This window comes from Larus michahellis, chromosome 2 (assembly GCF_964199755.1).
Source record: "Larus michahellis chromosome 2, bLarMic1.1, whole genome shotgun sequence".
Taxonomy (NCBI): domain Eukaryota; kingdom Metazoa; phylum Chordata; class Aves; order Charadriiformes; family Laridae; genus Larus; species Larus michahellis.
Window position 1 is genome coordinate 50,917,313 of NC_133897.1, and position 25,057 is coordinate 50,942,369.

General features: G+C 38.5%; 1 protein-coding gene across 1 annotated transcript in view; it reads left to right on the forward strand.

Annotated features, from left to right (window-relative positions):
* Positions 1–25,052, forward strand: part of FBXL2 (F-box and leucine rich repeat protein 2) — a gene marked incomplete at its 3' end in the record, with an annotated part of 54,700 nt that extends 29,648 nt beyond the window's left edge. Inside the window, exons 3-15 of the mRNA XM_074573534.1 lie at positions 1,620–1,674; positions 3,182–3,256; positions 6,728–6,822; positions 9,973–10,041; positions 10,128–10,223; positions 10,531–10,657; positions 10,853–10,927; positions 13,894–14,024; positions 18,052–18,112; positions 19,574–19,618; positions 19,909–19,965; positions 23,867–24,079; positions 25,047–25,052. Of these exons, the coding sequence (XP_074429635.1) occupies positions 1,620–1,674; positions 3,182–3,256; positions 6,728–6,822; positions 9,973–10,041; positions 10,128–10,223; positions 10,531–10,657; positions 10,853–10,927; positions 13,894–14,024; positions 18,052–18,112; positions 19,574–19,618; positions 19,909–19,965; positions 23,867–24,079; positions 25,047–25,052 (1,105 nt within the window). The remainder of the gene's footprint in view (positions 1–1,619; positions 1,675–3,181; positions 3,257–6,727; positions 6,823–9,972; positions 10,042–10,127; positions 10,224–10,530; positions 10,658–10,852; positions 10,928–13,893; positions 14,025–18,051; positions 18,113–19,573; positions 19,619–19,908; positions 19,966–23,866; positions 24,080–25,046) is intronic.
* Positions 25,053–25,057: the final 5 nt, after the last annotated feature.

The window sequence follows — 25,057 nt, forward strand, 5'->3', positions numbered from 1 at the left end:
CAGCGCTACTATGAGCAGGCTTCTGCAAGCCAAAAAGCTTTTGCAGCTCTGTAGCATAATCTCCGCGCTCTTGTCTTCTGTCGTTTGCCTCGTGGTGGGGGGAAAAGGTGCCTTCAGAAGAGGGTTCATGGTGGGTCATTGGTATAAATGCTTCTCTTAAGAGAGAACTTTTTCAGTGCTCATCTGAACAGTCCACCAGTCTTGCTGAGCACATTAAGTGTGTACTTTGTGTATGAAATGCTGCTAAGTTTCTTGAAGTAGGCAAACCTCCGAATGGATGTTCAAATGACAAAATAGATGCTATCAAAATAAGTGTTATTACAGGGTTTCATGAATTGTTTCATAGCCTCTGAGAATGTCTGTCCTCCTCTTTGCATGGCTAATAGTTTTTTGAGAAAATATATTACTATATGGTGAAAAAGAGAAAGTGTTTTCATGTGTTAATGAAATATTGGAAAACTAATATCTGTAGCGGTCATTATAAAGATCCAGAAGGCTGTATGTTTAAGAAGTACTTCCATTAAGTTCCATTACATTTTTTCACTCTTACCAGCTAAAAATCATAACCCTTAAGATGTAGGCATCCATTACGAGCTCTAGCTCCACTTTCCACTTGGAAAATAGTAATCATAATTTTACATGATTAAATTCAGGCTCTCTTACCAGTTGTGTTTTCTTCTCAGTGTTAACATCTCACTGTAAGATGAAATTGTTATTATTACTGTTCAGTGTTTTGATGACTGAAAAAGTTCATTGGTGAGCAGGTAACAGTTTATAAGTGAATTACAGTGACCTCTTTCATATATTTCATGTCTTTCATTCTCTGTAATAGAAAATGATTTTGGAATAGGATCTGTATTTTATGCTTAAGGTAATGATTTTTTTTTTTAATTTTTTGTTTTGTTGCTGAGAACAGCCTTTGAACCAGTTTCATTGTTGTTTGGATGTGGTGTTTAGCAAGATTCATTTTGACAGTGAAAAATTTGTTTCAGGAAACTATTAAGAGTTGGCAACCTTGAGGAATTGGTTCCATGATCAGAACAGCAATGGTAAATTTTGAATTGTAGTTGTTTCTTGTAGAGTAAATAAAAAAAAGATACTGACAGCGTTAGGCTTGGTAATCACTATGAAACCCCTCTAGAAAGTTGTGTCACTGTTCCTTGTGTTAGTACTTAGATTCTTGAACTTGGATTTAGCTATATATTGTTTTCCATCTCTTACTCTTCGTCAGCCTCTGAAATCTTCACCCGATTTGTGTAAGTTATTTCTTCAGTTGTAGCACAATTAAAGGTATGTAAGCTAGTTCACTGAATTAAATAGAAGAAGAATGAATGTGTTATCATTCATATGTGTTTGTGTACTAAGGAGGAGGAAACAGAAAATAGATTTTCAGAAGAAGCACCTGCTGACTCTAATATGTTGGTGTTGACTGTCTTTAGATGATAGCAATAATATTATTCATTAAGTCTCAATAAGTAAAATAATTTGGTAAAACATAATTGCATTTAACTTGTCTCTTGTGTAACTGGTGTCTTTCCACAGAAAGAACTGTGAATCCATATATCAGTCTGAATTTATAATAAAACATTTTAATTGTTATTCTTTTCCTTTCTTCCTAGAATATTTTCTTTCTTGGACATAGTTACTTTGTGTCGATGTGCACAAGTTTCCAAGGTATGTATTTCCGTTGGGGTTTTTTGTTGCTCTTTGGGAAGCTATTTTCTTAACTACTTGCAAATCATGGGCTTTAGGGCAATCTGCTTCCTGTCAAAAAAAATCAAATTGTTCTCTCAGCCTCTTTATTTATTAAAACAAATAAACAGTGGGTGCAGTTTTGCATTCAGATGTGGAATTATTTGCTATGTACTGAACTTCTGTGTGAAGGCTACGGGAAAGCCTTATATCTGGAGAAAGGATTAAGCCCAGTTTGGCATAATGGCATTTGCTTTTTATAAAACATGTGGCTGTATAACACTATTTTTCAGACGCATTTTCTGCTTAAAATTCCATGTAGTTCGGTTAATGTACACCATGTGTTTAAGAAGTATATCCATCGTTTGCTTGCCAAGTACAAAAGGTGTTAAGTAGATGGACTACTAGTAGGGGAAAAAGGCACACAGAAGAATAGAGAAAGCACGCTTAGTAAGCTTTTATGTTTAGCTCATCTTGATTTATTTTTTTTCTTGAATTAAAATGAAAATACTCTGTTCCTACATCAGGTGTGTACAATGAAATGTATTCTGATACAAAATGAATGAACTCTTTTATTTCATGCTTTTCTTCCTTCTTTTAATGATGATTGGGTTTTGGTGTGGTTTTTTCACATTGGATTTTTTTGTTTGTTGATTTAATGTATAATTAAGCCTGTAGCAATTTCATTCCTACACCCTTATCACTCTGGCCTTCAACTTCAGTAAGTTTTGTGAACTAATACCAGATTTTCTTGGAACCTTCATCAAAAGCCTAGAATATAGTGGAAAAAAAACAAGGTGATTGAATAAGTTGTGTTTTTCTCTTAGAAATGCCTGTCAGTTGGACGCAGTATTCTTTTTTTTTCCCTGTTTTTCTGACTATATTTGTGTTTCTCTGGCTTTTTTCTTTTGTTTTACTTTGCACAACTGTTGCTTCGACAGTGAAGGACCAAACTCTCAGACACATACATGTAACTTAGCACGTGCAAAGGAAAGGCCTGATTCTAACAGTGGAAAGTCAGCAGTTTTCTGAAAGGTTTCTGTTCCGCTCAGAATAGTAACTAGTGAGGTTGAGGAACTGTGGTTTTGTTGGAAAGAATCTCATCTGCAGTTACTTTTCTCTATATAGATCTAGCAAAAGTAACTTACTAGACAAACTTACAAAAGCTTTTTTTAAAAATGGAGGGATGAATTTGTCCATTTATGTTCTTTACATTTTAATTTCTTGCTTTCCTGCATGTTTTATGGGCATAAGTTATCCTTTGAAGGGTAATCCATTTAGGAGATTGGAGATTCATTTCCACAAATTCTATGTTTTTAACTAGTTGATATTGTATGACTACTAATATCTACGACTATATTTCTTTTTGAAAAACGCTACCAGAAATGGTACTTTTTTATATTTGAGTTTGTTATCTTTGAATTGGTGAGAGGCAAATGAAGGGAGCAGGCAATGGAGGTAATAAACAAACTGTATTTGTTTTCTGTAGGCATGGAATGTTTTAGCTCTGGATGGAAGCAATTGGCAAAGGATAGACCTCTTTAACTTTCAAACGGATATAGAGGTTAGTATCTTTGGGTTTTTTTCATTCCTATGGTGATGTTCAAGAGCATAGCTCATTTTGAATATCCCATAGACTGTACTCACGTTCACATGTTTTAAAGGCTAAAGTTCAAGATAATAATACTGTGAAGGACCAAATGGAATAAGAACTCTGAATTTGCCGTTTTTTACACTGGATGAATACTTCAATGTTGATTGCCAGTTATGTATCAGATAATTTGCGTATATCCATGTACATTCAGGTCTCTAGAAGTTCAAAGCTGCTCGTTTCCAGAAAGTAAAGGTACAAATGGTGCCTCTGGACCGAGTGAGATCCCCCGAATCACTTCGATGATCTAGGGGATAATTTTGTTGCTGGTCCCGAGTCTCTCTGTGAGGGTGCCATCTAGTGCTGAAAGCTCTCTGGACGCTTGGCTATGGAACTTGGAGATGGAAACAATAAAATGCTGAACAACTTTTCTTACTGCTGACTTGCCTAGATTTGATTTGATGTGTATCTGATTACCTTTTTCTGCACATTTGTTTTATATGATTTGAAACTTGCCTGAAATGCAGGTACATGTGGATTAAAGTCTTTTTCAGCATATAATGAAGGGATTAGGGCAGGCTTGTCTTCCGTAAGAAAAACATGTCTGCAATAATGATATCATAGATGTGCATAACAAAATAAAATATGACATCTGAAAATTAAGACAAAAATCCACGGGGAAATACAATTCCTTAATTGAATCTGAACTGGTTTATTATTTGTTGTTTGATGGTACAAATTACATTTAGAATACAGTAATGAATTTGCTTCTGGATTTTATGTTTTAGCTGCTTAGTTGCATGAATAAAATCCAGATGGATTTCATTTGGTATATTTTGCTAACTGTGGTTCAAACTGTTCCTGAAGCTTTACAGTAATATATAGGGTAAATTTTTTTTCACCGCTCTTTTAAAATTTTATTGCCAACTCCTCTGCTATACTGATGTTAAACATGAGGATCTTACAGAGGTAGGAGAAAGATTTTGGCATCTGCCTCTATTTAAGTGTGTCTAAGAAGACTTGGAGCTTTAATGTAATCTTTTCAGTTGCCTTTAAAAAAGCTTGTGTTTCTCATTTTCTAAGAAATAACAAAGAAAACCCCATGTGTCTGTGGTCCTTCTGTTGGTTAGCCTTTTCTGTGTCTGAAACCTTACTGCTATTTAGAAACGCAGTATTGGATTTTTATGTTTTCGATATGCTTCTCTTCCATTGTACGTAGTGATGTTGCCCTTTAAGATGCTATGTTTGTAGCATGGGATTCAGGAGAAGGAATGAAATTAAATTATGATCCACTTTTGCTATAAGAAGCTATTGTGGTTTGGAGCAATTCAGTTACTTTAGTATATTATATTTAAGTACATTTGTAATATAAACCCCCTAAATTTATTCATAAGAATATGTTAAACCAGAAATTATTATATAAAGCAGTTTTGAACAAGATACACTCTTGTGTTTAAGAAGTCTGTTTTTTCTTCAGCTGTTTTAGTAATTTTTTTATTTTTTATTTTTTTTTTTTTGCCTATACGTTTAGGACAGGTACAAGCTGCTAATTGTATTTGGCAACTTTTTGCTCAGTTGGACGTTGTACTGTTTGGTGATGTTTCACATAGCATCAAGCAGTACTTGATCTGAGACTATCAAATAATGAAAGATTAAGTTTTGTAGTGAAATTTTCCATATTTAAGACCCCATGTCGTGGAGAATAAAGTGAGGAACTGTAAAGGAAAAATGTTACGTTTTTGTCACAAAGATTTGTGAAGATCTTCTTGAAGTTAAATGTGCCTTAGACTTTCTTGGTATGTGGAACCAAATGTAAGATGAGGTAATTTGAAGAACTAGTTTTTTGAGTGACATTGAATTATTCACACAGCGAAACACATTTGAATACACTTAAGTTGTCTTTTTGAATATGCTGCCTGTTGGGGTTTTTTTACATGCTTAAAGAAATACATGGGTTTGGGAAAACTTATCTCATTATTTGTTTCTGTTATCTTTGAATAATGCATTAGGGTTTGGCTTTTTTCTGCAATGTAGATTGAACTTGCATTATATATTATTCACTGAGGACTTTATAAGAAAGGTATTTGGCCTCTCTGAGAAATAATTCTGACTAATTGGAACACTTTAAAAAGTACTTAATTTTGTTTGCATAATGATTTTAAGTTTGTTTGTTTTGGTGTAAATACTTCTGAGAGATAAGATAATGTCACTTATGGACTACGAAACAAGCTCTGGTAAGAAAATATTTTCACATAGTGCTAGCCAGGACTTTGGTAGTAGAGGTGAATAACAAAATGTAAGAAACATTTTACTGTTTCAGCAAAATTGTTACAGAGAGGAAAACAAACAAAAAAATCCTCTGACCTGTAATTTTATAAGTACTCCTTCTTTAAAAAAGAGAGAGGGGGAAGAAAATAAAAGGGGTTGTTAGGTATTAGTCCTGTTTGTTTAATAATCAGCGTTGAATATTTTTACCTTACCTCCATAAAATTAGACACAATGTGATCTCTAGTCAGTTTTTGCAGTGGCCACCTGCTTTCTGCTATCTTATCTTGTTTTTCCTACCCAGAAAAAAAACCCAAAGTTGTTTAAATAACATTTGTCCATAATGCTACTTTCAGATTGAACAGTAGAAGTACCATGCCATTGCCATTCTGCTTACTTCTGATGTACAGCAAAAGGCACTTTCAGGATGTAAATAAAAAGCATTTTGTTGAAAATTTGGGGCTAAGTAGGAAGTTTTGTTTATAAATTGTGCTTCAGCTTTTGTTAAATAATGAGATATAAAGTCTGTGAACTCCACAGCGTGAGAAGTCCTTTGGAATTCCCAAGTGTTAGGAAGAGACGCCCAAATATATATGACTCTAAAGACTGGCAGGTGATCTCCTGCAAATCTTCTGGAGGCAAATAAAGTGGCTGCTCCTGCCAAGGTCTTCAAGCCCCTTCAGTTGCAGAGGTAAATCCTTACAGCAGGGACTGTAGAACAGGACTTAACAGAGGCTGTAGTCCAGAGTGACAAACTAGCTGAAGCACATCTTCATGGACAATTTAAACTTAACGTGTTGTAGTGGTACCTGTCATCCTTGAAGAATGGGCAGGCTTCCCATTCCACCTCTGGGACAGTTCTTCAGGTTCCCTACACATCTGACAGAACTTGAAGGTCCTTTTAGCAGTCTTAATGGGTAGGTTTTGCTGAGACAAATCATTGAGTCATGTGTAATAGACTAAAAAAAGGGAGAGAGAACTAAAGCTTGATTTGACTAACGCTTCGAGTGGAGATTCTCAACAGGTAACTTTTTTCCTTAAAGTAGCAAAAGAAATTCAAAGAGGTGTAGTTCTGTTGGAGTGTAGCTGGGGCTGGTCTTCACTCCTGGCATTTTAAATTTTGTTAGAATGTTATGTCAGAATAAAACTCAACAAAATCTTCCTTTTATCTGGTTTAAGGGTCGTGTTGTGGAAAATATATCGAAAAGGTGTGGTGGGTTCCTGAGACAACTTAGTCTGAGAGGATGTCTTGGTGTTGGAGACTCCTCTTTAAAGTAAGTAAAGTCCTAGATTGAGACATCACTTATTTCCTAATGTCCAGACCAAAAGCAATTATTGTTATATTTGTTTGGATTCTAAGTACTGTCTAATGATCAAAATGGGATACTTAAGTAAGTACTAAGTACCTTAATAATGACTAAACGAGACATCAGTTTGAGATCAAAGTATAGCTACTGTTATTTTCTGGAAACGAACGAAGAAATGAGAACTGTGCTTTTCAGAAATATGTCTTTTTCTTTTATTAGTATTATCTTGCTATATCTCCATTTTCAAGCATTTAAAATGTTTTCAGACTTTTATTTTACTGTGGCATCCTACAGCTACAGTTTCATCAGGATTAGTAGTCAGTCGGTTCATAGTTTGTCTTCTAGTTTGGACAAGAGGTAACCCTTAGCAATGGGAGGAAGAGTAAAGACTGATGTGGTTGGATGCCTACAAAATTGGGAAAGGCCTGAGATTCTCTTCTTGCTGTATTATAAGAACAATCAGGCAACAGGAACATCTCAGGAGTCTCTAACCAGAGAAGGTGGCCCTTTACACAATATATAAACTGAACTGTGCAATTTGTTCCCAAAAAACAGTTTGAATCCAGGTAAGCTTTTTCTAGATGCAAACTGTTTAGCTAGATTCCTCTGTGGATATTTCACTGAGTATTTAAACCTCCAGCTGAAGGGTCCCTCAGCCACAAGCACTTCAGGGCTGAAAGAATATTTGGAGGAAGCCTTGGGATATGGCTTTTTGCAGTTGTTATGCTTTCCTCTGCTGCCACAGGAGACTGGGCCGCATGGTGTTCAGGCTGACATAGTGTGGCCATTCTTAGGTGGAAAATAGAAGCACAAAGATTTTTCTTAAGCACTGGGCATTAAGTTAGTGTCTTGGGACCTTTAACTCTTTCTAAAATTTATAAGACTAATTCACTGATTTTTGTCTCTAGAGTAAATTCATCCAGCAACTAGTTAAGCAATAGATTGCTTTAGTAATCCAAATGGGCTTCAGACCCGAAAATCTCCCGAGAGCTTTCCTTGCCTATAGGACATCTCCCTAACTGCTACCTCGTGTGTCGCCACCTTCAGGCAGTCTTGCCTTCTCAGGGGAAAGTCCATATTATTGCCATCTCCCAAATTACTGGCAACTGCTGTCAAAAAAGAGGTAGCCACAACCAGAGTTAACTTTCTGCAGTGCTCCCCCAAGTTCCCAGAGTGTTCATGCAGACGATCCCCGTGTCCTCAGCAGGGAAGGCAAAAGCAGAAGTGGAGGGGAGGGGGAAGGCAGGCTCCAAGAGAGGCAGCAGCTACCATGGGGAAGGAGGTAGTGGGGGATGTAATAAGAAGGGCGTAGGAAGAAAGAGTCAGAACAGTAGGTAACCTTTTTCCTCCCGGTAACTCCATTTTCACATTTGGTTTAGGCTGCCAGCTGTGCTTTTCACATCACTAAGGCTAGGGGACTGCAGTGAGGGCTGTGACTAGGACCAAGAATCCTAAGTGGGTTCAGGTATTAGTGGCATGTGAGAAGAGGGGAAGGGCTGGGAGTGGGGTATTTTTAAATAATGATATATTTAGTAAACAGATACTTAGAATAAGTATAGAGCAGTTCAGTGCATAGCACGTGTGTACGTTGTAGGGATGATACAGCCAGTCATGGTGGCAGGTAGTAGGACAGGCTTAGCTGAGACCAGCTACCAGTGTGTTACTGGTGTGCACACATGCATTGGTAACAACTAACTGGTGCAAAGGGTGGTATCTAAGACGCTTTATGAAAGAAGATGATTCACCTCTGAAATACAAGCAGGTTATATTGACATTACCAAATGAATGATAAATGCATAAGCTTTAAGACTTTAAAAACATTAGCATGAGAAAGGTGCCATTAATTTTCAGATACTTGTTCTGAAAGCAACTTTTCCTATCAGGCTTTTTGTGTTGAGTTGTTTCCGGATCCATTGGTTTTGTGGGTGATATTAATTTCTTTATTTATCCTTCTTCTACATCAACTTTTGTTTAAAAATAGCCAGTTATCGAAGTAGGTATTGGCTATGTAAGTACTAAATGTTTGTGGCAGCTCTGTCAGGACATGCCCCACGCTTGAATCTCAGAGGCAAAGTTTGCTGTTCCTGTAAATTATCCCAGAGTGTAGCGTCTTTCCAAGTGATTTGAAGAGTGTCTCGATTGTAAATCTCCCCTCCAGTACATGAATTTTGGAATAGCTGTTTTGAGAATTCAAGTGGAAACTCTCACCAGTATAACTGCTTGCTGGGTTTTTTTCCATTGTTTTCAATCCACACTGGAGAGCCAGGAAGTTGTTACCAGCTGAGTGTGTAGTCGGATATGTTAACCACGGCAAGCCTCCAGACAAAACTGTTTTTGTGTGTTTCCTCCACCCCTGCCAATAAAATCCATGCAGTTGGAGGAAACATGGGCATAAAAACAGTGTTCTGAAATGCAGTGCAGCTGTAAATATTACTCTGCAGAGATGAAAAGAAAGTTTATGTATTCCTTCTGGGTAATTAGTGTGATGATACATACAGCCTTTTAGCAGTAAAATAGCTCCAATCATCCTTAGAGTTCATACCCAGTACTGCACACAGATGCGTTTTAATTTTTAAAATCAGAAATAACTAATTTGTAAACCTCAGGGCTTTCCACTGGTAGTCTGATAGGCTTAGGTCCCACTCCTGTATTGCGCAGGGTATGTTCCTTTTCATTTGATGTAGGAGCGAGCTCCTGAGTGAGACCTACAAAGGCTTCAGTAATGAGATGTGCAAAAACTCTCCCCAGCAGCTTAATATTTAACTGATGTGATATTTAAACCTTTCTGTTTATGCCCTTAATGTTTTTCGTTAAGGCATTTGAAGCAAGTCAGTTCTGGCTTATATATGACAGAAATAAACGCCTTGCTCAAGTGGTTTTTGAGAGGGGAATAACACTTGGTTTCAGGAGTTACCCAAGACAGAAACTTGCAATAGCAAAAGGAAAAAGCAATCACTGAGACAGATGTATTTGAGATGTACTTTGTAATTACTCTGTGGCTTGAAGATTAAGCTTTTTGACTGAGATGGAAAGAGGTAGGGGACAGAGCGCACTCTAGTGACTGTATTACAACTTGTGACACTATATTAATTCTCCAGCTTTTTGTTGCTGTTTTAGGACCTTCGCACAGAACTGTAGAAACATCGAACACTTAAATCTGAATGGGTGCACAAAAATCACTGACAGGTAAGTCAAAGGGGTTTTTTGTTTGATGGAGAAATTTGGAAAAAGAAGTAGCTGAAGGTATTTTTAGTGTGTCTGCTGTTTTGCAGCACGTGTTACAGTCTTAGCAGATTCTGTTCCAAACTGAAACATCTGGATCTGACATCTTGTGTAGCCATCACAAACAGCTCTTTGAAAGGCTTAAGGTAAGAAGATTCAGTGTTTTGTGTTAAAGAAAAGCGTTTAAAGAGCTGTTCAACATTTAATAAAGTTAAAAAAATCAGTGCTGAACCTTAATACTGTGTATCAGCACTGACTATATCCTGTATCTAGCACTTCTTGGGTGTAGACTATGATGTTTGTGTGTGGTCTTTTCTCATGACTTTTCTGTGGAGGCCTGGCACAGTCCACTGGCTATCATTAATTTCTAACAGTGTGTTTAATTTGGGTTTCCCACTGTTATGACTATTTGAAGGCTGGATTTAACTTTATGTATTTTTTTAATTCTCCCAGTGAGGGTTGCAGAAATCTGGAACATTTGAATCTTTCCTGGTGTGATCAGATTACGAAGGATGGTATTGAAGCACTGGTGAAAGGGTGTAGTGGACTAAAAGCTCTATTTCTTAGAGGTTGCACACAGGTACATAACCACTTGGGTGATCCTTTAGGAATAAAATTTTATTTTGGGTTTTTGAAATCTCCGTGAATTAAAAAATACCATTTTTGTTATAGTCTTTTGTTCAATATTACAAGATATGTACATTCTTTGGGCTGCTTTGCTGTGCTTTTAATTTCTTGTTTCTTTTCCTATGTCCGATTTAATCGTCAAATACAGTTAGAAGATGAAGCATTGAAACACATTCAAAATCATTGTCATGAACTTGTAATCCTGAATTTGCAATCCTGTACAGTAAGTATTTGAAGCTTCAAAAGGCACCTTCTCTAAGAATCAAAAAAACATTTTCTGAATGATAATGAATTGATCTGCTACACACTTAAATAAGTTTACAGAGTTTTGTGTGGAATAAAGGTCTTAAAATGAGCTGGCTGTTTCTACAGCTGAGTGTGGATTTGGAGAGCTGGTTTATTTTTAACTGTAGCAAGCTCTAGAGTAAAAACTAACTGCATTCATTCAAATCTCATGAACTGTTTATGTGCTAAACCATGCAGTTTTACAGATGTAGTTCTTGTTTTCCCATCCGTTAAGGTCAAACATTTTGGTCTATTCATAATTTTAAGGTGTCTAATTGAGCAGAAGCCATATTCTGGGCTACATAATTGAGAGTAAAATGTAACGGCATCGTAACTGAAAACAATTCAGAAACATCTTAGGTAGCAGGAGAAGGACATGCTTTTTCAAGAGTAATGGAAGAACATATTCATTTGTAATGAAATGACTGGGGATCATTCATGTACTTTTAATTCTACTTAGCAAGTACACAAAAATTAGATTTGCTGTATTTTATATTTAATATTTTGTTGTTTCTGATGCGACACTTCAGGAATGGAAAAGATCTTTTTGTTTTTAAATGTAAGTCACTTTTGCCTGTAAATAAGCCTTAGAAAATGTTGAAATAAATTAGAATTTCAGCATTTCTGACATGCAAATTTTGGATAATGAAGCTGCTAGATTTTTATTTTCTTTTACTTTTGGAAAGTTTTCTACAGTTTTATTGCTAGAAGGTAGCAATAAAAGGTGGTTTTCCTCTTCCTCCAAAGTTCATTTTCTGTTGTGTTTTAGCTGAGAGTAATGAAATACATGATGGCTGGCCTTTTCTGATTATTTTTGTGGAAATCTCTGAAGAGGTCTGATGACAACCAGTTACGATCTTTCCTGCTTGAAAGGGGCATTGACATAGAAGTATACCAGAGTTTTACCTTGGCCACTATGTTGTCACGTAGATATTAAGTACAAACAAAAAAAACCCTTTATGAGTGAAAGTATTTTTCCCTTTGAATTTTTTGAGTTGCTAGTCTGTGTGTCCTGCCTAGTTACGTGTGCTTTAAAGCTTTATTTCACTGGAGATGTGTCCTGCTTGCTGTGGTTCAGAAGCATGCTTCCAGAAGCAGCCAGGCTCTTTATGATCAAAGGGCTAGCGCTGATTTTTACACAGCAGGTCTCCTTGTGCTTTATACGATCCACACTTTAATTCTAGTGGCTCTGTTTTATGGACCTTGTAAAATGCCAGGCCAGCTCAGGCAGCTATGAAATGAACTGATTTTAACTCTGGAAACTGCATATCTGAAAGGTACTATCTTTACAGTGTAGAAACTGGCGACTTCACAGAATCACAGAATGGGGGTTTGGGTTGGAAGGGACCTTAAAGATCATCGAGTTCCAGCCCCCCTGCCCTGGGGGTGACTTGCAGGCATTTTTTGGGTACTTTTTTTTTTCCTGAGAGGGATGTAGGCATTGAAATCACAAGCAATTTCAGAATGGAAAATTTTCACATATAACATGAGGGTTTTGTCCGTCTCAAGCAGCAGCATAAAATTTATGTGGTCCTTACCTCCAAAATAGTTCCTTTTCCCACTAATAGTGTCACAAGTATCTCTAAAAGGGAACAAAACAGTTCCAGAAAATATCTTCTTATCTGTAGATGATGCAGATCCTTCTGGATCCATGAAAAGAAGACAAGACTCCTAGTTTTCTGTCTGGAATAATTTTTATTTGACAGAACGATTTGCAAATTTAAACCACTGATATTAAAAAGTGCTGGGTTGGGGGAGGGGGAGGCATAAGGTGATCTCTCTTTGTGCTGAGCTACTGCTATTTCTCATCCTGTTTTCATCCGTGAAAGGTAATGTTTGTGCTAATAACCTCAGAAATATGCTATAGTAGTATTAGAGTACCTAGATGAGTGGCTTATAAAAGGAGTGTGTATTTTCAGTTCAAAATACTGTAGAAGTCTTTGTTAACATTGGAAGAGTAATGTTAGGCCAGGGAATAAAATAGCCTGTTTCACCATGAACAATTAGTCATTAAGCAGAAAAATTAAATTCTTGGAATTAGGAGTGGGAGGAGGAGAGAATACCTTTTCTGGAATAGAAGACCTGTAAACAAAATAATGTTTGCACACACACCCAATAACCTAGTTCCTGTTGCTATTTTGTGTGCAGCTGCATTGGGGCTATTTCTTATAGTTCCTGTTTCAGAGAGGAAACTTTTTTATTCATATCCCAAATTTAGAGTTACTTTTTTTCAGAATATCTAGTACAAAACAATTTTGAGAAATGAAAATCCCTGTTTTGCATTAAATCTTTCAGCTGCATAGGGTAGGGCAAACCTGGCTTTTATATTTATCTTGTGTAAAGAATGGATTATATCTAATTGTTTACCTGTAACTCTTGCTTTGGAAATTATCCAGAAGTGAAGGATTTTTACCCTTGGGTTCTACTGCTCCAGTGCAAAATAGGCAGTTAGCTCTCCTGCTGTTAGGCTTTAAGCTCTCTTTTGCATTGTTCCTGAACTTAAACAGTCACTGGAATGAAAGACCTGAACTCTGCAAACATAAAAGCAGCAAGCTGTTTCACACAGTGACAACTACAATTAAAAAAAAAATTTTTTTTGAAAATTATAAAGCCAAAAGCAAAGTGAAAAAGGAAGACAAACCCAAACAACTCTGTGCTTCACACAGCCTTTGAGCAGTACGCGGGATCTGTGGAAAAATACATGGATAAGTAGGAATTGTGTGCGTTGATTTTCTTCATTGTTACCAATGAACATGATTTCACAACAGTGTTTTTTGGTTGAAAATCCACAGGTTGCCATGGTTATATATAATGTGACACTAACAGTTGAGTAATATGACTCGATTTTTGTTCTTAGCTGGTGACTTGGTAGCAAAGTAACTTCAACCTTCTTCTGTGTTGCAGCAAATTTCAGATGAAGGCATTGTAAAAATCTGTAGAGGATGTCATAGACTTCAGTCGCTCTGTGTTTCAGGCTGTAGCAACCTTACAGATGCTTCTCTCACAGCACTTGGTCTAAACTGTCCAAGGCTGAAGTGAGTATGTCACGAGCGTGTTGTATGTTGTGTTGTGAGTATGTCGTTACTGGCCTGACCTAAGGAATTCACTCCTGAAGATAATCAGCTGATATCCACGGGTTTAATTTAGCTTTGTATTGTTTGCGTCACCTTTGCAATCAAAAAATTAAGTTAGAAGTACCAGCTGAACGTGAACTTGAGGGCTGGGCCTCTGTAGCTAGCATATGAATGTAGCCCTCTGTTTATTGGAAAAACAAGAATTAATGTATGACAAATAAAATACGTTGAACCTAGCAGTTCAATTCTGTGCTTCTAGCTAAGTATTTTAGGTACTAATTACAAGCCAGAAGAAAAGATATAAAGCTCATTATTTTTTTTAAAGGTAAAAATATCCGTATTGTGTTGTGCCTTGTGGTGTTTGTACTCTGATGTGGTTTTATGCAGTCATTTGTCTTGTAAAAAACAGCTAAATCATACCTGAGTGTTATAGTTACAAATTTTATTATAAATGTATTTTTAATATGCTCTGCAGTACATCCTGACATTCTTAAACGCTGATATGGAGCGTCCTGATGTCTCTGCAAGCACTGAGGACTGATATTTATGGGACGCATTTTGAGTAATAGGGGCTCATGAGTTAAAAAAAATATAAACTTTTACATTGATGTAATTTGCACTAGCATGTATGTTATGGTGGTGTTCTCAGAAGTGGGGACAGCTTCAGCTTTAATAATGAAGCTCAGTCATACAACGACTCTTCGCTTGTAGAGACGTATAATACTTCTTGTAAGGTCTAATATGGTAAATTAATTAAGGTAAATTAAATAAAACAAAAAAAAATTTTGGATTACACTAAATTTCCATTTATGACAGGAACATGCAGGAGTTGCAACTTCTTATACTTCAATCACAGATAAATGGAGGAAAGTAGATTGTAAAAATAAGGGGAAGCTACATTCAAATGCCAGTGTGCAATATGCTGTCACGCAGTGTTCCTTTAGCAGATTCAGTGAAAAAGAGCTTTTGTTACTATAGAAAACCTGTCCTTAAGACAATTCCAGAGTGACAGCCCCCTTCATGTAACGGTTCATACTTACAAGAGCTTATGTGTGCCCATATTTGGGACTTAGGAGTCTTCTGACACTCTTAATTGTGTTCCTTAGAGAGCTGTGCTGGTATTACAGGTCTTTCTGCACGATTTCTCACATTCACTTAATTCACAGGTCAGATTGGAAATAAAAGGAGGTCTAAAGTGCACTTAGTTGTGCAATTCTTTTCAAGGGCAGTACAACTGTATCAGGAATTGTTTTGGCTTTGGTAGGTAAACTGTTAGCCCCTGTCTGTGCCACGAGGGGGAAGGCGTCTGCCATTCTTCTCCTTTAATGAGGAACAGTATAATGAAAAAAAATGACCCTTTGCAGTGATTACTGCAGAGGAGTGTGTGATGGAAGGACAGAGGATACAGTGGTTACATCTAGACTTCTGGGATCATGTATGAGAAGTACTTGATAAAAATTTTGTTGGAAATCAAAGGTAAATGTAATTCCACACTTGTTTGTACCTTCTGAATATTTCAGTGTTGCGTATGAAAGAAAACTCCCCTGCCTCTGTTGGGTGCGCTGGCCTTGTTAGGAAGCTTTTGAGGATATCCTACTAAGCTGCTTTCCATGGTAGTACTGTCTTCTGCAGCTGTTAAATGCACTCACAAATGCCGTCTCCTTGAAAAAAAAATCCTAAGCTTGTCCAGCTCCCTTCAGCTGTTTTTTTTCCTCCCTATCTCCAGATACAGACATGTCCTCATCCCTTTTTGTGTCTGCTCATTTAAGTGCTGTTTTTCTCTTTTAAAGCTTTTTAGTGTTAAAATACTGCTAGGTGTTTTGGTGAGGCTTATTGAGAAAAGCACCCATGAACCAGGAATGTCTTTGTCTAAGCGGGGCTGTGAAAATTAGGATCACGTTGCCTTTAACCCCGCTAATGTTCTCTCCCACCTGCTGCTAATTCAACAAGAGTAGGGAGGTGCTGTGTGCAGAGATACTCCAGGTGTGCCCAAAAGACACCTGTAGACAGCAAATGCAGCTGTGAGGTCTGTCTCAGAGAACATTGCTTTATAAGAGTGGGGAATCCACTCTCTGATATCATTTTGCCTCACCAGCTCCTGCGCTAGGTACTTTGTCATGAATTGTTGGATGGGAAATAAATGTCAGCTGTATCTGGCAAAAAGAAGGGGCCTCTGTAATTAAGTACAATCACTAAAACAAAGCAAAAATTAGAACTTTGCTCATTTTCATGCTGACCGATGCCTTCCCACCTGTTTTTCATACTGGGGCCTGATTGATGCAGTGTGTGCATGTATAGCTCACTCTCCCCATCCTGCTCTTCTGACTGATTGCACACCCAGTTTCAGGAAAGCTAGAGCTCCTAGTCTTCTGCTTTCTTACCCCTCTGTTTCCATATTCTTCTTTTCACCCAGAGGTACAGTAAGTAGCATCCCTGCTATTCTGCACACTCTGTATGTCGTTTCTGCCCTCCCCCCCATCCTTTAAAGTCAGAAATGTAATGGGTTTGGGGATCTAATGGTTCTAAGTGTAGGTGGGGTTTAAAGCAAGTAATTGATGAAAGCAGTAAGGGTAACAAATGTGACCTGACTCGTGTTTTTGTGGTGGGGGGGGTTTGGTATCCCAGGTAATTTTCAAAGTAGCTGTTAGTATTTTATGGTAGGTTGCTAACTGCCCTCGATGGAAGGGCACAAAGTTCCCAAATGTGATTCTGTGAAAGTAAATCCAGAGGTGTTAAAACCATCCATTTGGGAAGCGGTACCTGTCTTGTACCTCTCTTTTGGCTGTCCTTGATTTTCCATCACACTTCTGAACCTTGTTGGAGTCTAGCACTTTGGAAGTGGTTCTCGAGGGTGTATCCTGTGGGGCTGCTTTACCTCTAACCTCAGCTGTGCTCTTGCTGTTGACTTGGAAGAGACTGATCCAGCAAAGTCCTAGTCAGAGCCCCACATCCCGTACTCTGCTGGGGTTGTATTTTTCTGATGCACACAGCATGGGTTTTCCCTTTGCACTTTCTCTATAGAGAGAGAGAGCTTTCTAATGATCTTCTAAATCAGTGGAAGGATCTAGATGCCTCTAAGTGTTGCCACAGCTAGGGGTTCTTTTGTCCATCTTTCCCTGCCTCCTCCCCACCGACCCCAGTATAGTGTTTGCTGTGGTGAGTGGGTAAGTTGCACTTAGTTTGTGCTACTTATTACATGGTGTTGTGGTTTCCCCTCATTCATCTTGATACTTCTTCCATGTGCAAAGTAAAAAGTGTTAATTGAAAAAAAAAAAAAAAAGAAGAAAACAATGACAATGACAAAAGACCAATTACGGGATGGAAGCCTGTTCTTTGTACTAGTGGTGCCGTATGGGGCAGTTGACATGTTTTTTATCAATACTGCTCCCCAGAACCTCTCAGAAGAGTGTTAGATATATCTTTCCAAAACACTTATTTTCTTTAAGGCTGTGTTGGTGTAGTTAATTGTTTTTACTGTGGGCTTGGAGAATTTAAGCTCCTTGCTTTCTGGTAACTTGCTTCACTGTGCTCCATGCAGAGGCTCCGAGTGGATTTCTAGTAAGCAGTTTCTCAGTTTTGTGACTTCTCAACATCCTGTGTTTAGGTACCAGGTTTTAGTTGCAGGCTTCATCTGCATTTTTCTAAACTCAGGGTTTATTCTCCCATATCTTTCCTCAGATAACACTTCAGAAAACGTAAGCGTTATGCTGTCTTACTGAAACAAGAAATCAAACTGCCTATAATTATGTATAATTTTTTTTCCGCTAAGTGTTGAGAAGATTTAAGGGTTGAACTTAATCTCTTCTGTGACTCTCAGAAGATTCTAATAAGCTGGATCAGACCTTTTTAATTGCAAATTACTATGAAAAAGTGGCATATATATACATTTGCTATTGGGAGCTTTAAGTTGCAGAAGACAGATTTGTATCTCAAATGCATTTGCTTTTCTCTCTGTTAACGTTTTCTTTAACATTTACAACTTTTCCAGGATTTTGGAAGCTGCAAGATGTTCACATCTTACAGATGCTGGTTTTACCCTTTTAGCACGGGTAAGGGTCATTCAGAAGTTCAGGGCTCGCCTTGTTTTCATTGCTGCTGAGCAGCTGTGGATTGATGTAGTCCTGCTGGGAAGGAATAGGAGAAGAAGAAAAACAAAGTAGGAAGAACCCAGTGGAGGAGGGGACTAAAAAGTGATTTTATTTCTGGATTATACTTAGAGCTGCAACTTGATCTATTTTGCCATCTATCATTGAATTTTTCACCTTTTTCTCCTCTTTTTTTTTTTAGTGTGTTTCGATTGCATTTATTATGTTTAACATAACTGTAAACTTGTGTGATGTATTCTAGCCAAATTTCCCCTATAAAGATCACACGTACCCTTGTGATATTTACACCCAAAAAATCACCATATAATAGATTAATCTGAGCATACCTTGAAGTTACAAAAATACTGACATTATACATTATAAACTATAAGCACTTGTGCCCGGATTTGTGCTGTAAATATGTCAAGTAAGCATATTGATGGTATCAAGTGCTTCAAGTTAGACTTGTATGCTTGCTGGTTTAGGAAATCTGAACACAAAAATAATACTCTGTGAAGAGGATTCATTTACACTGCTGATACTTAGTCTGAATGAAAGGGTTGTTTTTTTTCCAGCCACAGTGGTTAAACAGTGGGTTTCTAATCATTCAGCCTTGGGCTTTCGGTAGTCACCTCAAGCCTGCTTTTGGGAGCTGCAAGTTAAACCGTTTCCTCCTATGCCCGTGGGAAAATGGGTTGGGGTTTGGGTTGAGGCGTGGCACCATGTGGTCTGCTGCGGGGTCACAGAGTTACATCATCTTCTCGAAATTAGTCATGATCAGATATTGAAAGCACTTCTAAAAGCTTGCTAGGGATCTCTTGGAGTGTTAGGAAAATCGCTTGTATAAATGTGAAGTGCAGCTTTCTCCCAGCATTAAAGTGGACACTATTTTAAAATTTTCAACATTCATTAACAAAGCAAATTGTTTTCAAGGCTTCTTTCTAATGTTTGATGGTGAAGAGAGATGTTCCTTATGGGCTTAAGCATGTTTCCGATTAGTTTGGTGCAGGTTGATGTACGCAGCAGTTGGATCGTCTGCGTGCAGATTAGTCAGCTTTAGTGCACAGGCTATAGATGCCGTAGGTTGAATTGAGGTTGACCCCAAAAGAGGAAAGGGAAGCGGGGGGTGGGTGAGTCCTGATACACACTGTTCAGACCTTACAGGGCAAGGAGGAGACGTTTCACTTAGTAAGAGAAAGGTTGAAACGTAGAGGTTTGAGAGGGCGGTGGTGTATTGCTTGCGGATTATTTTTAAATTTTTTACCATTTTTTGTCCTGTGGTGATCAAATACTTGAAGGGATTTAGCTCACAATTTCCTCTTGGAAGCTGTGCTATCCCATATTACTAGCCCTGCATATGCTTTTATGCCTATATGTTGTTTTATTTCATCTTTTGTTTATCTGTTTGTTTTTTGCCTATTTTAGAATTGCCATGAGCTGGAGAAGATGGACTTGGAAGAATGTGTTTTGGTGAGGTTTAATATGAAAAGGAATATTGAACGTCCAGTGTAAGAATACAGTGCATTAGCACTTTCAGTTAGATGTGCTTTGGTTTTTTGCTAATATTTCTGTGGTTATGATAGTAAATAAAAATAATTATTGTGAAATCCTATACAGGGAAATGCTTGAAGAGTAACAGGTGATTGGGTGTTTTCCAGAAATAACAGAACCTTCATCTGGTAGAGAAAGAGGTATCTTATTTGAGGGTTGACTCTCCTGCTGCCTGCTGCTTATGGTTGTTTGGTTTCTTTTATTTCTAGATAACCGACAGCACATTGATACAACTTTCTATACACTGTCCTAAGCTACAAGCATTGGTAAGTTTAACTCTTTGTTTGTGAGCTGTAGTACATCCCCCCAAACCACAGACATACCCAAGTCCTGCAATGCAAAAACAGGCGGCTCACTCTCTATCTGGAACAAGTTCCTGCTGTAGTGTGATACTGTGCAAATATATGCAAGTTTCATAAGTATTCTAAAAGAAGCAAATTATTCCTAAAATATTTACATGCATTTTGTGATAAAAAAATTAGTACCAAATCAGTGAGTAGTAACCAGAAAGCTTGTATTTTATGGTTAACATCCTTCACGTTTGATTACTTAGTTCAACTTAGAGTACTCGGATACTCCTAAGTGTTCACTAATGGTTTTCTTAGGGAGTGTGACACCTCACATCAAATACTGAATAAACAGAACCACCCAGTGAAGATAAATGTTATCGCTCTGTAATGAGTTTTGCATGCAAGCAGTTTTTCCCAGGGACTACATTTACATAGTAAATTATGAAAGGTTTTTTTGACCTAGACTTTTGAACGTAATTGGAGACGAATGAGATGCCTTCAGTGGGGGGTACCCTGCTTACCGTATTTCAAATAACTGTTTTCTAGGGAGTGGTTGCTTGGATCTTTCAGAGCATCAAAAGCAATTTCAGGTGACATAAATTTGGCTGTTCTTCAGTCAAGGTACTCCAAAATTACTAGACTGTCCTGACAATAGAAGCTCCTGTATTTAGGGCCAGTTGTCCTGTAAGTGTAGATTTGTTATATGTATACTACCTCAGATCTACCTGAGAGAACAAGTATCTTTACAATCTGTTCTTAGATGGGATTAAACGAAGGTTTGCTGCTTCATTAATTAAATTGTGTTATGATTAGTTAGTGTTATTCGCTCAGTGTTACTAAGGTAGCAACGTGAGGAGAGATGGCTTTTAAAAAGGAGCTTCTTCAATATTTTTTATTGTTGTTGGTTTTTATTTTTGCTTATTAATTGTCCAACCTTATTTCTGTACCATAATTCTTAATGTTAAGCCAAACAAGAGTTGTCAGGAGATGCGGAGCCATTTATATGGGACACTTTCTGTTCTTCTGCAACAGACATGTTTTTGTATTGTAATCTAAATTGTAACCAGGACTTGCAAGAGATCTTTTGTACCAGGTCTGCCAGTACTTCACCAGAGATATCATAAAACCTCATGATTTCAAAGTATTTTTCTGAACCTGCTCCTGTTTGCTCGCCTTTGTGTGTTAACCCACAGACACAAAAGTGTGGCATTGGTAAAAAAAGATGTCTTTTCTAAGGGAGACAGAAGAACTGATTTTTTTTTTTTTTTTTTTTGATACGTATATCCTGTGCGCGGGAAGGATACATGCTCAAAGATTGTGAGTGAACGGTGATGGCGGAGAATTACAGGGAAAGGAAAAACAAACTAGCAGGTGCCAAATAACTCTACGTGAAGTAATCTTGATACTTCAAATGCGAAATTGTGTACTGTTGATGGTTCTGTAGACTCTTGTGTGGCTGTTGAGGTATATTTGCAGTTTAAACAAATATTTTGAAGTTGCAGAAATCAGTTTTGAATTTGTTTCTTGGTGTTTGGAGGCTTGGTAGACAGCGGAAATAAGCAAAGCACTGTCAGACCAATTATAACCAGCTGTTACATCTTCATCAATATCAGGATACTCAAATGCTTTATTACTTACTGGACTTAAGAAGTTAAGTTCTAGGGAAGGTGTTTAATATTTGTACATTCAGCTTATTAGAGAAACTGTGAAATACTCATAATATTCCTGGAGATGAGGAGACAGTCAAATTCTTCAGTGATGTTGATTGTACTGTTTCATACTGTCACCATATGTCATGCTGTGTTTGATGCCATATTTGATTTATGCACAGCATTTAGTATGTGCTAACAAAAAAAAGAATTTTACCATATCTTTTTGCTCTAAAGATTTCAAGTAATTACTTTCATCGGTTCCGTGTTATTAACACTTTCTAATAGGCTTATGAAGTCAGAAAAATCATTTAATACAAAGTATGTCTCGTTTGGCGTATTTGTTTTACAAAGTTCTGTGAACTCAGCTGTACATCCTGTATTGTCCTTTCAGTACCAAATACAGTGTCTCAGGAAAGCTGATTTTATAAGCTGCTTACTTCCTGGGACGGAAAACTCGTAATTAGCCAGCAGACTGCTGCTGTAGCCAACAGCTTCACCTAACCTCCTGTCCTTCCTTGAAACAGCAGATCTATTATAAATGTTCTTTAACCCTGCGACTGCTGATTGTTTCCAGGCTGTGAGCCAAAGCAAATGCTCAGAACACGTACATAACAGAAGTAGGTATGGGAGAGAACTTAGGTATTCAAAGAGTCGATAGACTTGCAGAATGTAAACATGACATAAGGTAAAACACTGTTGATAGGGGCGAGCGCTTCGTCTCCGTTGTCTTTTGGGGACAGTATGCACTAATCGTGGTGTCGCTTGGAGTCACTGCCAGCTGTCCACACTCGGTGAGTAAAACTGGACCAGTTGGAGCTGAAGGGAAGGTGCTGAGGTGGCTCCCCAGCAGACTCGAGGGGAGCGGCAGACCTCTCTCCCAGCCTCTTTGGTTACTTGTTCATCCTGATGAGCAAAGGAGAAAAAAGAAGTTGAGGGGCAAGTTGTTCTAAAAGGCAGGACAGACCCCGTGTGTCTGGTAGCAGGCAAGAAATGCTCGTGACTCCAGCTGAGGTAAAATACGGGTAAGGTTGGTAGTCCTCGGGCTTCCTTGTCAGGCTGAAATAAAGGCAGGTAGATGTGATATACTGAGAGAAGGGTTACACGTTTGGTTCAGATGATTGGCAGGAGGTACTTTTGAGCACCGGTTAGCTTGCGCAGAGTTAAAAAGCCTTTTTGGATTGCTGCAAATGTTTCTTCATCAGTTGCTGTCTGAAAAAAAAAACCAAACTTGTGGCAAAGAAATGCTGGGTCAAACCCAGTCACCATTAGACTTAGATACAAGCCCAGGCGAGAGACAGGGCTGAGCATAAAGCAAGGAACCAGCCCAGAGCGAGAGTAAAGAGAGCACAGATCCTGCACGTTTCTAGTGCAGAAGACTCGAGAGCATTCGTTTCACTGGTGACAGAGTGTTTTTTAAACCTCCTCTGAGGAAAGTCTGTTTCCTGTTGTTGTCATCGTCATTGCTTCTTCAAAAGCCATGAATTCCCTAAAGGAACCAGGAAATTGCTTTATGTGGTGCTACTGTCTGAGATGCTGCAACTTTTTCCGTGCTCTTGAAATTCAAGGGAGTAAAAAAATATGTTGAAGAGGAGCAGAATTTTTTAGTTTATTATGCTGACTGTTGCAGAACAGACCTGCTCCTGCAGCTGTACAAGATGTGTATTACCCTTTGTATGCACAGCCTGAGGTGTTAAGCGCTTGTGGGTTTTTGAAATCATGATTTGGCAAATCAGTCCACTCTGATTGTTCTTTATCTGCGTGGACTTGCACAGGCTTGGTCCTGGTGGTATGTGTGAAAACATGGCAGCTGTGAAACAGTAGCTCCCGTCAGTAGATCCTCAGCTGTTCATGTGTGTTCTTGATCATCCTTTAAAGTTGTCTCCTGTTTCTGGCACAGCACATGTGCTGTTTGCACCCATCGGTAACGGTGGTGCAGGACAATCAGAACAGGATTCCCACCTTCTTAGAGAGCAAAGGGGCCTCAGAAGTTTTATCAGTGATGCATGGTTTGGGACTTTACTCATTTTGGAGCAAAGTTAAAAATAAAGTATAGCTCTTCTTTTGTTAAATAGAGCTGTGTCTTCTGTTACTCTTCTGGGTGTCATCTGTGTACTCGTAACTGTTAAACCCCTAGAATGTAGGAGGTTGAAGAGGACTTCTGCCGCTTAGAGGACAGAGTAACTTAGGACTGAGCGTTGTCATTAACTGTTTGCCCTCTGTTTCAGAGCTTATCTCACTGTGAATTGATCACTGATGATGGGATTCTTCATCTGAGCAACAGTACGTGTGGTCATGAGAGGCTGCAGGTACTGGAGCTTGATAACTGTCTTCTCATCACGGACGTGACTCTGGAACACCTGGAGAACTGCCACAACTTGGAGAGAATTGAGCTGTATGACTGTCAGCAAGTCACGCGAGCCGGAATCAAACGGATCAGAGTAGGTGTTCTCTGACTTGTTCCGCTGGGAATGCCCGAGCCATTGATAACTGCTGGAGATTGTATGAATCCTGCAGATGTCCCAGGCAAGGGAGGATGGAAAAGCAGAATCTGAATATGATTCTCTTAGGTCCCCGTCTCTAGGGACTAAACGTAGCTTTTCTAAATGGGCAGTAATAATTGTCTAATTCTGTTTATAGCTCATGACGCTTTTGCTGCTGGAATAACGAGTGCTTATCTTCTGCTTTCCGGATTTTTTTCAAAAGCAGGCTTCCATGTTTTTAGGATTGTGTAGTGGCATTCTTTAACTCTCCTAAAATATACAGAGCCAATAGCAGAACATCTGCACGGAGATTTCGGTTAATGGGTTGTAGGGCTGTTAGGTCCTGGAATCCAGCCACAAACTTTTTCCCTGCGTACCTCCCCCATTGGGTCAGGGACCACCTACCTTGGGGGGCAGTGTTTTAGCCTGTTAAGTGGGTTTGCAGCTTCGTATCCCAGATTTGTGGTCCAAACACTTTCGCAATTGGAAAGCTCATCCCTGGTAGTGACTACTGAGGGCAGATGCCCTGTTCTATTCTACGCTGCTTTCTAGGACGAGAGAAGACAGGAATATGGGAGATAAGAGACAGACTTTTTTTGAGTGGGCAGGAGTCCATCTCTGCCCTGCAGGAAAGCACGTGCCCCTCTCGACAGGGAGCTCTCTGGGCTGATCCATGCTTTATTGGGAAATAAGTGGAAACCCCGAGGGGGTGAGCGCCCAGACATTAGTGTGCCTGTGCCGGATGGGACAGGAGAAGACGTGTCAGAAGACCGCTTGGGCAGTATCAAGCTTATAGATACATTATCTTTTTAGCTACCCAAGCTGAATGAGAGCTGACTTGTTGGCAGTAATTGAGGTGTACTGCTTGTTTTTTACTGGTTATGTTTATTTCTCGCCCATTATAACAGAGACTTTTCATCCACAGGCTCATCTACC